Genomic DNA, 15593 nt, shown 5'->3' on the forward strand with positions numbered 1-15593 from the left:
CAAAAATATCACAACTGTTTAATATGTTTTAATATGTTTTTAAAAAAATTATATTTGCATTTTATTAATCAACTAAATTCCATTCTGAAGGCTTAAGATTAGAATCTCAACTGTTTGGCAGGACAAACCTTGGATGTGAGTTTTTTTGCACAGCAACATAAATTATCAGAGTTATTAATGCTAACACAAATTTAATATTCAAAACATAATCCTTCATTACACACACAGGAACATCTACTGTGCTAAAATAAAGGACTTATTATAAAAGAACTGTCACTCCTGCTGTGTTAGTGCAGAAAATACAACAGAACACAGGAAATAAAGCACTGAATAACATTTATTGCAAACATGTGAGGCAGGTGCCATTAAATAAAAGATGTGAATAAAAGATTCTACAAAGATATGTGTAAAATATAACCTCTGATACCTGGTAACCACATACAGCCTGGATGTGATGTTACATGTAGGTGAAGAGCATTCTAGCAACTCCTTGCGGTTGCTTTAAAGACTGCGGTCAGCTGAATGTAATGTAGCTTTAAATTACATTGTTCTCTATTGGTCATTAAGAATGCCATGTTGTAGAAATTTTCCCACTGGTAAATAAACTTGTGACAACACCTGTGTTGTAGGTTACACTTGACATTTTACAAGATAGGATATTCATCGATGATGCTCAATATCTGTAGAGTGCTTACTTTGATCTTTAATGTTAGATTTTAGTTTAGATCTTCTCTTTACTTAGGAGTTAGTGACAACAGACGCTTTCAGTTTATAACTGTAGCGTCCATCATCCAATGAAGTATTGATAACACCCTTAGTATTTTACAAATTAGAGTTTTTTTATTTGATGAACATGGACGCTGATACACAAAAATGAACTAAATGGATTTTATTTTATATATATGTATATATATATATATATATATATATATATATATATATATATATATAGCAAAACAACGGTGGGGCCAGAAATTCCTACTCCTGACGCTGCCAAACACCACTCTGCCCTTAAGCCTATTGTTCACCTCATCCCTGAACTCGACCCTGATGCATGGATTCTCCTTCTCCTTTGCTGGGATGCCTTACAAGTCCACAAGGTGAGAGACCAGCATAATGGGCCAAACAATGCCCCCTTATGCCCAAAGACTTGACCTTGGCTGGGTTGTAGTTGGAGAAGTTTGTCTGGGTGCAGCTCACAAGCACATACTGGACTAATGTTCTGGAGAATGGCCGCCACTCTCACTTCAGCCCCAGTCCCAACCACCTTGTTTTGAAAGAGAAGCTCATAGTAAGGACAAGCACAAAGACTTTCAGCTCTCAAAACCTTCAGTGCTCTCATTTCTCTGACAGCCCAGTTCAAAATGCTGGTGATCGTTCACTGAGAAGTAAGATCTTCGAAAGAACAGAGGATGACAACAAAGTCCCCCATCCATTGCCCCAATCCAATGAACTGGTCCTTCCCTTTCGTACGCCAAGAGCACATCTACCTAACAAATGAGAACAAGCTTAAACCTGCTTCACCAGTCTTTGCTGTACTCTCAAAAGAAAACCTGAATTGATGAGCTAGTTTTGGGCTTTCATGCAGAAAATCATGCTGAAATGGCTCCACCGCTACACGATGGAGAAGAATGCTGGTACCTTCCCAGTTTCGGCGTATACCACCCACGCAAGCCTGGCCAAATCTGAGTCATATTTGTCTCCAGTGCTCCACATCTCAACATCTCATTGAACAATTTGCTGCTCACAGGACCAGACTTAAACAACAGCTTGCTGGGAGTACTAATGTGCTTTAGGTGTGAGCAGGTAGCCATCACAGCAGATACTGATAAATTGTTCCACAGCTTCGTTGTCAGGAAGGACCACAGGCACTTCCTCAGAAGACTGTAATTCAAAGACAATGACACCACCAGAAAAGTTGCGGAGTACAGGATGAAAATCCATGTATTTGGCAATTGCCCCTCTCAGGTGATTGCTACCTATGGGCTATGGTGAGCAGCTCTATATGGGGAGGATGAGTTTGGAGGAGATGTGAAGCAGTTCATACACACACAGGGACTTCTACATTGACGATGGATTCAAGTCACTGCCATCTGCAACTGCAGCCATCAATCTACCGAAAGCAACCCAAGGTATGCTTGACATTTCCAACCCGAGACTCCATGAAATAGCATTCACTGCATTCCCATCAACAGACCATGCAAAGGACTTGAAAGACCTTAACCAAGAAATCTACTCACCTCCTGTGTAGCACAGAATGAATTGCTTGGATAGATTTAGTGTGAGATCTAGAACAGTTTGAAACCACTTGAACCTACACCGCAGCCTCCTTCTCCACTGCTCAACATACAGAGATCCACATATTTTTAGACACTTCCATAAAGGCCATCACAGCAGTGACATGCCTCAAGGTGATGGATGTTGAAGTAAGTGCCATGATGATTTCATCATGGGGAAAGCCAAGTTAGCCCCCATGTCGGTCCATACTATTCCCAGACTTGAGTTAGGTGCTGCTGTCCTGGCAGTGGAGATTGCTAAGCTGGTTGCGAGTGAGCTGGACATCAACCCTGACAGTCTGAAGTTCTATACCGACAGCAAGGTGGTGCTGGGATACATCTATAATGAAACCAGGAGGTTTTATTTGTACATCAGCAACAGGGTGGAACGGATAAGGAAATCCACATGTCCTGAACAGTTGCATTATGTCCACACCAGTCAGAACCCTGAAGATGTTGCCACTAGGTCAGTGCCTGCAGCTTGACTCTCAGACACCAACTGGCTTACCAGTCCAGATTACCTCGCACATTCTGTGGAGACAGACAAAGCTGAAGAAACTTCCTATGACCCCTTTTCAGTGCTATGGCCTCTCTCATCCACATCGTTCAGTCCTTTAGGTCTGAGAATGATAGCAACAAAGAAGATTGCAATGGTTAGCATCACTGTTGGAAGCCTCACACAGCTGATACACTGTCACAAGCAAAGGCTATCATCTTTGGATGTGTACAAAAGGAGGCATACCAAGCTGGGGTGTCCTGTTTGAAGAGAGGGAAAGTCATTTCCAAAAATAGTCCCCTGAGGAAGCTTGATGGCAATGGACTCCTGAGACTAGGTGGTCGACTACAGCATGGTCTGCTTGAGATAGAGGAGAAACACCCTCTCATCAATGAGTCCAGTACGTTGCAAATGCCTTTGGGAGAGATGGAGGTGAGAATATCTCTCTGCTCTCCACAGCCGAAGCAAGTGGCAGTCAGCCCAACGTCAAGGAAGGAGACATGGTGCTGCTCAGAGACACTCAGGTGAAAAGAAACCAGCAGCCTATGGCTCTCGTCACCAAGGCTCACTCTGACAGCGATGGGAAGGTCAGGAAGCTTGAGCTAAAGGTCACCAAAGGGGGCTCTTTAGGACCTTCCTCACTGACTGAAGTAGTGGTACCTATCCTCCCCTAAGTCCCCCTAAGCCTCTACCATGGACAGTTCCTTGCCTTATTTTCTTCAGCCTGTTGGACTTTACTACAAAATTGATAGTGGTATTGTGTACAATACCAAGCGGGGAGTGTGATGTTACATGTAGATGAAGAGCATTTTAGCATCTACAAGTCGTTACTTTGAAGACTGCGGTCAGCTGAAAGTACTGTAGCTTTAAATTACATTGTTCTCTATTGGTCATTTGTGATCACATGGGTAGGGTCATAGTTTGAGACCGGCCATTTTGACTTTAGATTTTGTACAGTAAGGTGCTCTAGAACTCTCTCTCTAATCCTTTGCATCCACATGTAGTTCAGCCATCTGTCTAATTATGTGGTATCAAGCGAGTATTTACATTTCTACACTCTTTAACTTAAGTTAAGAACATTTTCTTGTGTATTTATTTTAAGTATCGCGGTTTCGGAAAAAATACGGAAAAAAAGCAAGTTGACGAAGATAAGTAAACAGGCCTCAACTTCACTTCCACGTCTGAGTCATCATTTAGACCTTTCAGTGCCTAGTACATCTGTTTAGCTATCTTTCAATTTGTGTAGAGCCACGCACACAGGATACAGAATAGTGGATCATCCTCCACCAGAGGAACATTACTACCCCTCCTCTCTATCAACAACTCATTGATACTGATGTGCACATTCAGGATGTTTTTCATATACACAAGGTTTTAATTGCTTTTTCAGTGAAAGGCAATAGTTATTGTTGTGATATATTTTTTTTCCCAAAGTAGCTAATTGTGTAGACATGTGGCAAACCAAGACTGAGGTAGATATTCAACGAAACAAAGACTTTCAAAAAACACGCATTGAAGTCACTCAGCACGACATGAGCTTATGAAAGGAGTAGAGCGGAGATACAGAGAGAGCAGCAGGCAAACATTTTTAATCCGAGAGACCATGCTGAGAGGCTGATCCATATTCTCCCTCATTACAAGCTTATTTACAAGATTAGATTATATGTGGCAACAGGATCAACTTACATTACTGTAAAATATGCAATAATGAAATATGTGGATGACGTTATTGTTCTAAGTGAATTTTGCATTATTTGATCAGCCTATCTGAGGATGTATAACAGCATTTCCAAAGGATGCTAAAACCTGCCACACCTCTATCCTTTGAGTTTGCGTTCATCTGACATTTTCCACTTACAATAAATGGATTTTAACTTGGAGCGATGTAAAATGACTGGCACAAAATTGCAAGTGAAGTGGGCTGTGACATCAGCAGCCATTTTGTGTCCTCTCTAGTTATCATACTGTTTAGCTAAATTGAAGTCACAAACCAGTGCACATTAATATTAATACAAGCTAAATTCAATATACGGCGAGAGTTGCTCTCATCAAAAGCAAAACCAAAAAGTTCAGATCACATTTAGTTTGCTGATGCTGTCTCATTCGAATTTGGTCAAGGTCGGAGTTATTGTCTCTGAGGGGAACCCATTAAGCAGAATATGAAAATGAGTGTGATGAAAGGACAGAAGCCAATAGAGGGAGGGGTTTTATGTAGCCTATAACCCAAAGAAAGATTGTTTTTCATTCACATTACAAGTAATAAGAAAAAAAAAACATGTCCAGCAGGGGGCTCTTTCAACTCACAAATGAAGTCAGTGGCACCTTAATACCCCTCTAAACCCACTCACACTGATAAAATTTAGAAGAGATAAAAAACCAAGCCGGCATGCTGAGAGAAAATACAAAAAAAAAAAAAAAAAAGTCCTCTGTAACTTCAGGGTGAGATGTAAGTTATAATTTACATGTGTAAGAGAAGCATGATGACTTTCTGTGATGTGAGACATGAAGTAAAAAAGTGTCAAACAGATCTGAAGGATGAAATACAGACAGAATTGAATTCTTAGTTAGAAAATTTCAGATACACCCACATAGCTTTTCAAACATTAACCACAGCAGGACACTTAAAAGTAAAATTAAAGCCTTTGAGTCCAACTCTATTAAACAGCACTCAAAATGAAAAGCTCGAGGAAAGTAATACAGGCCAATTATCTATTTATATAAAACTTAGATTTACTTTATTGTTTTGAGTTATTAAAAAAATTAGGCTATGGTTCAATGAACAAATTGGGGTTTTCCTTTAAAATCTTCAAATAAGGTATTAATTTAAATCCAAATTTAAGAGTTATTTTAATGAATAACATATTATCTCTTATCTTTTTATCTTTTCAGATTTAAAGATAAATCATATGGCCTGTTTAGGTAAAGTTGACTCAAAACCTTCAACTAAATTAAAACTCCAGTCTTACAGCACCCAAAACTCAATGATACATAGTGACACACAGTGCTGGTCAGTGAAAGAGAAAAACCAGGAAGTTACTGTTAAATAAACAAAAAGAAAGTTCAAGTAGATTTCTGAGTACAGTGTTTCACCAAAACAAAATGTCTGACATTGCAGTGTAGTATTCTGATTACCTTTGTGTGGCTGGAAATCAAAAATATACATATAAACCATGCAGAGGAATCATCATACACCACACCATGTAAACAATAAATATTAATAAATCACCTCAGACACAAAAAAAATCCAACATTTGCAAACGATGTATGATCAATAACAAAAGTGAGAACCTTAATACATCATTACAATGATATAACTTGCTTATGTAATTATATTGTCAGGTCCCATTACAAGCCCCATTAGACAGGGAAAAAAGAAAAAAAACAGTCACTCGTTTAACTTATTAACAGATTAATTAACAGTAAAGTTAAATGTGAGGTCACGTCACAGTCGTTAAACATAAACAACAGTTAAAGTACATTCTTTTCATGTGTAGAAATCTGCCCTTGATGTGTGTGTGTTTTACAGTATGAGTTGTAGGTTTTTCTATTATAAAAGCTACGGAAAACCTCACTGATGAGCAGTCATGTATCAATGCATAACCTAAAGAAAATGGAAGACATCTTTAATTATGATTATACCAGAGATTCTTTAAAAAAAATGATTATCATGCACAATGCAGATCTGTCATGAGTAATTGTTTAAAAAAACTATTAATAATCCAGAAATGTGTGAATCCACCTTCTAGTAGTAATATTACTCAATGTCCATGCTACATTTACTACAATTATTAGTACCATCTTTTAAATACATTCTTAAAATAAATAATTTCTATATCAGAAACGTCTGCTGCACTTTGGTTGCAAAAGGAGTTTCAAAAATCCTATTCTCTCACACCCACACATAAAACAAGTACATTCACTCAGTTAATCTCTGTCTCTCACACACATACACACACACACACGCACGCATGAGATGTACCTTCTGCCAGCACAATGGCTTATCTGAATAAGAACAGAAGAGTGCATAGGCATGCCCATCGAGGAGGCAAACAAATAATTAAGATCATGTTTTCAGACAGCACTGCACTTGATGAAAAACAAAGTCATTTCATGGTCTTGAAAGACATAATGAGAGCTGACAAGGAATGCATTACATCACAGTAGGGGATGTGAAATCAAGAAATAACTTAAAAGTAAAGCAATGCAAAAAACAACAACAACAAAAAAACAAAAACAAACAACTCAAAGGTTTTCTATCACATTCAAAACAAACCCAATAGCAATCCTAGAAAAAAAAGCCCCTACTGCATCCAAATGTTATAGTGAATCGAACAAAAGAGGTCAGTTGTGAGTGTGTTTGATAAACCAGAGCGGAGGAAGCTGTCAGATACAGTGAGGCCATCTCTCTCCTGTTCTGTATCGTGTCTGGCTGCAGTACTGAGCTCGGAGCTGGACGGCCGTCATCGCGCCAGCTTAAACCGCTCTGCTGGGGTTCATAAGGATGGAAGAAGACAGTCACTGGGGTCACATGTCCCGGGAGGTCCGCGGGGCCCCGGAGAGCCAGGAAGGCCCTGAGAAGAAGTGATCCCAGGAGGGCCTTGACAGAGAATTAGACATTATTAATTCCTGCTGCAGGCTGCACTTTATCATTGTTCAGTAGAGCCATTAGTGATAAAATTAAAAACTGTGGTTTGGCAGACGCACACGTTCAATCACACAAACACACACACACACACACACAAACACACACACACACACACACACACACACACACACACACACACACACAATCATACACTGTCCATACACACATTAGCTATTTAGCTATACAGAATTGGATTTGGGATGTTGTGAGAAGCTGCATATAGCACTTTTTTGTCCCATGGAGGCACAGGGTTGTTTTCTTTGTGCAAATGGTAACACAAGAAAGTGTGTTGTAGAGGAACATTGCTATAACTGATTTTGCATACAGAGACACATCGATATCAGAAAAATATTCTTAGTGACATCACAATATTGATTTCACATGTCCATCTATCCTCCAGCCCAGGTTAGGGTGAGGTTATTAAGATGGCATAACCCCAACAGTAACATATAATGTGTTTTGCTTTAACACCAGCAGGCATTTTTAATAGTAGTTTTCTTTTTTCTCAAAAGCTGTGTATCTAATTTACAATTATTGGAATTCTTTAATGTCACTTTAATGAAAATGAAGGACAGAGAAAGTACATTTCCTCACTCTCCAATATGATGAGGTCATCGTAGCAGATGAGATGTTACTTAGCAACAGCTAGTACGAGTGGCAAAGTAATCCACATGGCTTCTTTGTCTCTCAAATTACTGTAGGATGTCCATACAGAACAAACACAAACATACAAAGTCTTTGTTTCTTTCTGCCAAACTTAACACTTTCTTCCCGGCTTATCTCTCCAAGCCTTTAAAAAAAGCCCTCCACTGCAGTCCAGGCTTAGGAGTGTCCATTACATCAGTCAGACCACTCACAGCACAACACGGGAGCCTGCCTCCTCTACAGTTTATACAAAGGGAATCACAGGTTCTGCCTTGTCCTTTTCCTCCCTCTGAAAACACAACTTGCCCTTTTCATCACTCCCACATCCATCTCCTCCTTAGCTGCTCACACACAGTACTGTGGCTACTCATACCGTCAGTATCAGTGCAAATTTGTTCCATTTGGTAAATCAGTGTATTCAGGTGGCCACCATCAAAGTCAAAAGTCCATCAGGGCACAAAGAGATGAAAGCAAAGACGGCAAATGGATATCGTGGTCACTCTCACAAATTACCTGAAATTATTGTTTTTTTTTCCTCCATTCACTGAGATGCTCCCTGCCTTTTCTCCAGTGTTGCAAAGTCCTCCTGAGAACCATCGACAAAGTTGTGACCTGCCACGAGTTCTCTTGCTCCCTTATAGTAAAACTGATAATGAGGAGTTTTGTGAATCTGCTGTATGTGACTCATACAGTCCACATGAACCTGTAGGTGATCCAGAGGATATCAGCTCTATGTGGATGTCAAGGAGTACAAGCTGTCCCTCATTAGGATTGGCCAAGAAATGGCAAAGGAAACACTGGCTGGCAGAAATGTTATGGTGTTATAGCTGCCTCTGTTATACAGGGCCATGTAAATCTAAGAGCACAGGGAAAACCAACACAGTTGGTCAGCACATTCATAGCAGAGAGTTCAAGTACTTTCCAACTCTCTCCACAGATTTAGCTGAAGGTGCTTCCTATCACTGCGCTTCCCTAGAGATGATGTCTTTCAACAGCTATGATTTGTCCTCTCCAGAGGACATATAGCCAAGTTCCCTTTGCCCTGCACATACATTATGCACATACTGTACATACTTTAGATAGGATGAGTGACTATCTGCCAGTCTGTAACTCCTACTGTCACAGGCTGGAAGTCAAGTCTCATCTCTCCATCAGGGTGTGGGAAGTTATTTTTTAGTTCACAGGAGCAGGGGACAAGCTGACATCTCAGGATGTGTTCAGTGAAACTTTGCAAACTGTGCTTTTACTTGACAGAACATCACCGCTCTGTCACCGCAGCATTTTGTCCTCTGCTGGGGTCCCATTTATGTCACAGCAGCGCCTGAGTTTTGGAAACATAATGCAATCTGGGAGCTGTGCTTATCTCCAATATGTTGAGATATTAAATAAAGACTGAAAAAGACTTTAAGATTTGAGGCTTGACATGGCCCCGGCTCTCTGATATCAAAGTGAGGTCTTACACCACACTTCCCTGTCTTCAGTAGATGGGTGCTAGGAAAACCTGATATATCATGGTAGATGTAGGGGAGGCGAGGCTGCCCTGCCTCCTTACATTTCACTAGGCAATGGATGGTAATTATTACATGGCTATATACTCTAAAAGTGTCAGTACTGAAAAGGCTTGGAATTAATATTTAAAGATGCATTTACTGATTGTTTGACAACTTCTGGGCAGCGGAACAAGTATGCTCTGTTTTGGTCTCCACCAACTCCTGAGGGAAATATCTGACTCTTAAGCTGCTAAATGCTCTACAGTGTTTAGCAGCTAGTCACTAACTTTGTCTGTCTGGTGTTTTTGTGCTTCGCAGGAAGCCTCCAGTGCATTTATCATTTTTCAGAGACTGAACCAAAACCAAAACCAAAGGAATTAATTAAAAGATGCTGAATTGCTCTGTAGAGCTGAGGGAAACTGCAGAGTTTAGCTCAACCAATAGCCCAAACATTCATTTCACCATAAACTTCCAAACATATACTGTAAATCACATTATTTAACTAGTATGCCCTTTTGATGCTAATATGTCTTACCTGGTGGCCCGATGGGTCCTGGATCACCTGGTAACCCCAGACCAAGCTGGCCTCGTTCTCCTTTCTGACCCCTGTATCCTGTAGACAGACACAACACTCTGATTGGACAAAGTACATATACTGGAAAGATGATGAAGACCTGTATGGTTTCACATTTATGGAGTGTGTACAGTTAGTAAGATTAGTACAAATGCCACAACACGTTGTAATCCAAGGACTTTCAAGATGAGGATACACTTATGCAACCTTTTCATCTGTCCAGGGACTCATACAGGTTAGCTTCTTGATGATATAAATAACACCAATACCACAATAATGTCAGGCATCAACTCTGCACTTATTTTGAGAAGAGAAGCTTTGGTAGTTCATGTAGAAACAGGCTACTCTGGATTCCCAGTTTCAATCCCAAAGCTTTGAATAATAAAAGATGTACTGACATCCTGTCAAAATAGAAATCATCAAACAAGCCATCTGTGTGTTAGTGTTGGAAGAAGGAGGCGTCGTGGGCTTGTACAGCTTTCTGTCAACAATAGGGCCACAAGCAAATATCTTTGAAGATTTCAAAACAGAGCAAAGAGGCTTTTTTTCAATTCGAGGTCAGACACGAGGGTCACTAAAGGCATTCAGAATGAAAAGACAGACCTAATCAAAGGTTGGTTCATTCTAGAGGAAACAAATAGATGCAACAGATGCAGAAAACAATCATTTCTATTCATGATAACAAACTCTGATGCTCATAATGTTCAAAGGAAATGTAATTCTCTTTTAAACATAAACATGATCATAAACTGAAATAAAATTCTAGAGCATAAAAACTGATTTGTTTCTGTTTGACTACAGAAAGAAAACTAGATTATCTTGTGTTAATATATGTTATGTATTTTCTGTGATGGTGATTGGCTGTTGCATGACACAAAGCAGTGATGAACACAAGTGCATGCTTAGTCTGTCAAAAAAGATGCTGATGAGTACAGATATCAAAGCATTCCCACTAATCTTTAAATCAGTCCAGCTTGTGTTTTGCTTATAACAATATGCACACAAATGTATTTTTTTAAAGGCTTTCTCACTCCATGCAAAGCCGTTAAGTCTTTACAGTTCAAAAACAGCAGCATACCAAGTAAGAATTTGAGGGGCTGTGAAAATATTTCCCCATGAGGCACTTAAAGTAATGGAGTCTCAGGACCAGTGGTTGCATGGTGTGCATCAGAAACACTGACAGGAGTATCAAGCATTGCACCGCCTGGCCCAAAGGGGAAACGCTTCAACGCTTGCATGTCAGAGGAAATCTCAGAAAAAAGGCTTATGAATGCTCCAAAACTGAGTCTCAAAGAGAGAGGGGCTATCCACACATTGCCGCAATAATGAGACTTCTTTCAACACTCACAGAGCCTGGGGCATTCATTCAGGGAGCAGACGTTCCATGGAGAAAAGAACACTGTACCTTAAGCAAAAAAAAATACTGAATAGCACACAGGGCAATAAGCTTGGGTGGCACGCTGTATTGGTGCACTCTGATAAATCGAAAATGCCATAGTGTGTCTGTACTTGGTTGAAAACAAATTGTTTCTAGGGGCACTAATGGACAAAATACATAAATAAAAACAATCATTTTGCCACAGAGTTGCTTTTCATGCTTGACTGATAGGATTGCAATCCTGCACCTGTTGTGCACTGTCGTAAACAGTAAAAGGAACACCTATTTATTCACGCTATGCCTTATAAAAGGGAAAAAAACACCTTTCTTTGAGCAGCTGCTCCATCAAAGACCAATTACTGTGGGATATTTACTGATATTTCCATATTGTACAACACAAAGCAGAGCAGCTCTGAAATACACACTTAACAGCCTGATATAATAAGAGACACTTTGTTTCAGTCAGTATTAATGAATATACAGAAGACACTGAGATACAAAATAAAAAATGAATGTCAAAACAACAAAATGTAGAATTGATGAAATTTGCACTTAAACACAATGACTTACATCAGTGAGTATTTTCATAGCAATCTCAAAAGTAAAAAATGAATAGAATGATAAATGAACACTCAATTACAACAAAGGAGAAGGAAAAAAACAAAAAAGAGAGAAATGATGCTCTTCAGCATGCATCCTTATGGGTATTACCCAACAGCTTGAGACTTTCACCCATGTGAAATCAAACCATGGCGAAAAAAAGACTGTGAATTCAAGAGAGGGGTTATTTTTCTCCATAAACAATTCATTTTGGCATATTGGAGAAGAAGTCAAATTGGATATTCCAGAGGAGCACAGTCTCCAGCGGAGGATGACGAGAAATAATGAGGAAATATTACCCCAAACTCTCTCCCCAGCTGAGTGGAGGCACAAGTCAACAAAGAAAAAAAATAAGAAGTTGTTGAATTTTTGATTTATCAAGGGAAATAACTTTCCTCTTTATTTTTCAATAAATATTTATTGCAAAGCTGCATTAAGAATCACCTATAAAACACTTTTGAAGCAGTAAAAAATAAAACAAGCAAGACAAAATCCAGGACATGTGTAATGCAAATGGCATTGACACAGCACAAATATTTATAGTCTAGTAGTTGCCTACATTAATGATATTATTCATGAATGAAAGCATCATTTTATATTATAGCAGTGGGTTAAAAGTGTAAATGGTCTTGAATAATGTGAGGTAGATACAAAGCTCAAGGAGAAAGGCCAATGCAGTGGTGCTTTGATCTGCACCAACAGGTAACACACCTCCTCCTCTTCAAATGTTAAGATACCATAGTTCTGCTGCGGACACAATACAATTCTAAACGAGTTTGAGGTATAAAGCCTGACCACCATTAGTGTAGTATGAGCAGTCAGAAAGTTGTATCAGTTTGATAAAGAATGTCCACCCTCTTTCCTGACTAAGCTCCTTTTGTATTTTAGAGCTTTCTTTCCTGGAGTGAGGTATCAATACTGGGGCTCTTTCCTGTCCACATTGATAATTCTTTCTCTTATTCACAGCCAATTCTTCGTTTGTCTTCATTTTTCCCAGAGAGCCGCTGTGCACCACACTCCTGGCCTTTCCTCTGCTTCCCGCCCCTCAGTCTGCATTGATATATGGGTCTAAGCAAGAGAAAAATACCCATGAATCCCTACAAAATACAATTGTCAGCCTGCATTGGTTCCCCACTCCGAATATAATCACCAATTCTTCATCCCAGCTTTTTATGTAAAACAAAACATCTTTAACTGAAGGCTGCTGCAGTTCACTTTGAAAAGTTCATGTCAACCCGTAGCCTTGTGTATATAGTTGTAAGTGATGCCTTCTTCAAATATACATGTTAGGTACAACATACTGTATGGTAGTTGGACTAATTGGTATATTTAAAGCACAAAAGAGGTGTACACACACATATACATACATAGATAAATTACATCAGACAACAAAGGGTTAATCCAGTTTCACCAATAGTTTTGAGGAGTCAAAGGTTAAGAGTGTTATTTCTAATTCATATTTTAAGAGAAGGTGGTGTTAACATCCAGCACCTCACCCTGACAGCCTGAGCTCCTACCTTGAGGACCAGGAGGTCCAGGCTCTCCTGGCGGGCCTGGTAATCCGTCCTTGCCACGAGGTCCTGGAGGACCTTGGACTTGCGAAGCTAAGATGCCTGCAGGTGTCTTCTGCTGCATGGCAACGCTTGATAGCTTTTCTACAAGGCAAGAAAAATAAAAATTGACATTTAGAATGTTTGGATAGATAACAGAGGGCAGAAAAACATAGAATACAGATGGACAACATAGAAAAAAACATGTAAAATACATTTTGATCAATTTGTACCTTCAAAGATCCTCAATACTTCATTTTTGATAAACATTTTGAGTTCTTCCATGAAGCTGGAATCATCCTGTATTTGGGGAGGGAGAATAATACACACTTTACTGAAGCATTTTTAACAACAGCAATAACAACAAGAAAAAAATACAATTAAGAGACAGCAGTAAGTCATTTTTCATTCACAATGAAGTGGCAGCAGAGGTGATACAGTAGAGATGATAGTTATCACAGTATGAAAATCAAGTGGATGTCTGTCATGAATCTCAACTCAACGATCTCTTCTAAACAGCTTGTGGAAACCATCCATGTTGAACACAACTTCAGGAAGAGGAGATTACTGTTAAAATTACATTTTTAAAAAATCCTTTTTTCTAACTGTTCAGTGAAATCCCCACTGCATTATACTGTAACACAGCATCTGTGGCTTAAACCCGGCTATAAATAAAATGGATTCAGAGGTAGAATATTAACTATGAAGAGATTTCATGGTGTTACTTAATGTCTACTTCTGCAGTAATATTTTTGTGTCTGTGCCTAAGGCCAAAATTATAGGTTGTCATGCCACCTCTGTATGCTTCTAACATGTATGTACAGTAAAATATAGGTAGTATATATAATTATACATGCTCTGCCACTCAAACGATTTGAAAAAAATAACATGGTTTAAATAGATGGTGCACTTTGTGTCAGTCATGTGCACCTTTCTCAACAGCACTGAGCTCCAGGGCTGCTACACCAGTAACAATGGAAAACAATAGTAGCCTTGGACCTTGAATCTTTGCATTCTAAACACTTTTTCATCTCCGCTGTGAATGTTATATAACTGTTGTGACTGTGTACAGTATGTGTAAAATGTCTGTGACACACGGAGGTGTTTTTAGCACTTTGCAGAGCTCTGGGCACACCCACATATCTCTGTCTTTCTGTGTCTCCATCTCCCTCCCTCTCTGACCCTCTGTTGCGCCTAGATGATCAGGAGTGGGAAGCGTTGAGCAGAGAGAGAACAGCAACCTCCCTAGCCTTGTTTGATGTTTCATGCAGAAATCTGTGGCTGCACCATTTTCCATACAGGGAGCAAGAACTGAAATAGTTACACAAGCTTGGGGAAGGAAGTAGGCAGATTATGGTTTTTATCATCTGGGAAGATAGTCTTTGTTTGCTTTGTTTGGTAATGGTAAAATTTACAACTCACCAGGAAGCCTTCACTCCCTAACTGTCCTTGAAGGCCAGGTTCACCTTTTTGGCCCTTTGGTCCGATCTGTCCAATTGGGCCAGAATCCCCCGTGCGTCCTCTCTCGCCCTGAACACCTCTTTCTCCAGGAATTCCAGGGTCACCCTGCAGTATTGAAGCCAAGACAAACAGTATCTAAGGTTTACATGGTGAATTACTGAACAAAATGTTCAGAACTGGTTGAATTCTACAGTATAACATCCACAGCTACATTTCCTGGCTGGCATAAATTGCACCACAGTCACTACTATTTTCAGGCTTGACTCATACTCAATATTGTATCACTTAACATGCTGTGCACATTGAAATGTTTCTCTTAATGTGTCCAGTCTGTCACCTGTCCTGAGTTTGTGTTGCCAACTATAAAGCTAAAAGCCTCATTTTGCATCCTCTATTACCAGCATTTGCAATAGATTACTGTGGAAGTGTGACAGAGCTCTTTAATTTTGCCTTTCAAATACAAAAGGAAACTGTATTG

At 39.5% G+C, this 15593-nt stretch overlaps 1 protein-coding gene across 7 annotated transcripts in view; it reads right to left on the bottom strand.

The window, feature by feature from the left end:
* Positions 1-319: 319 nt before the first annotated feature.
* LOC137196907 (collagen alpha-1(XIX) chain-like) overlaps positions 320-15593 on the bottom strand; it is a 99841-nt gene continuing 84567 nt past the window's right edge. For 6 of the 7 annotated variants that reach the window (XM_067609886.1, XM_067609881.1, XM_067609879.1 and 3 more), the window contains 5 exons: positions 15077-15220; positions 13888-13954; positions 13622-13759; positions 10088-10165; positions 320-7369 (listed from right to left, as the gene is read on the bottom strand). In XM_067609886.1, the coding sequence (XP_067465987.1) occupies positions 7266-7369; positions 10088-10165; positions 13622-13759; positions 13888-13954; positions 15077-15220 (531 nt within the window). In that variant the 3' untranslated portion in view covers positions 320-7265. The other variant, XM_067609885.1, reaches the window with a different exon arrangement.

The sequence above is a fragment of the Thunnus thynnus genome, chromosome 14, assembly GCF_963924715.1.
Source record: "Thunnus thynnus chromosome 14, fThuThy2.1, whole genome shotgun sequence".
Lineage (NCBI taxonomy): Eukaryota > Metazoa > Chordata > Actinopteri > Scombriformes > Scombridae > Thunnus > Thunnus thynnus.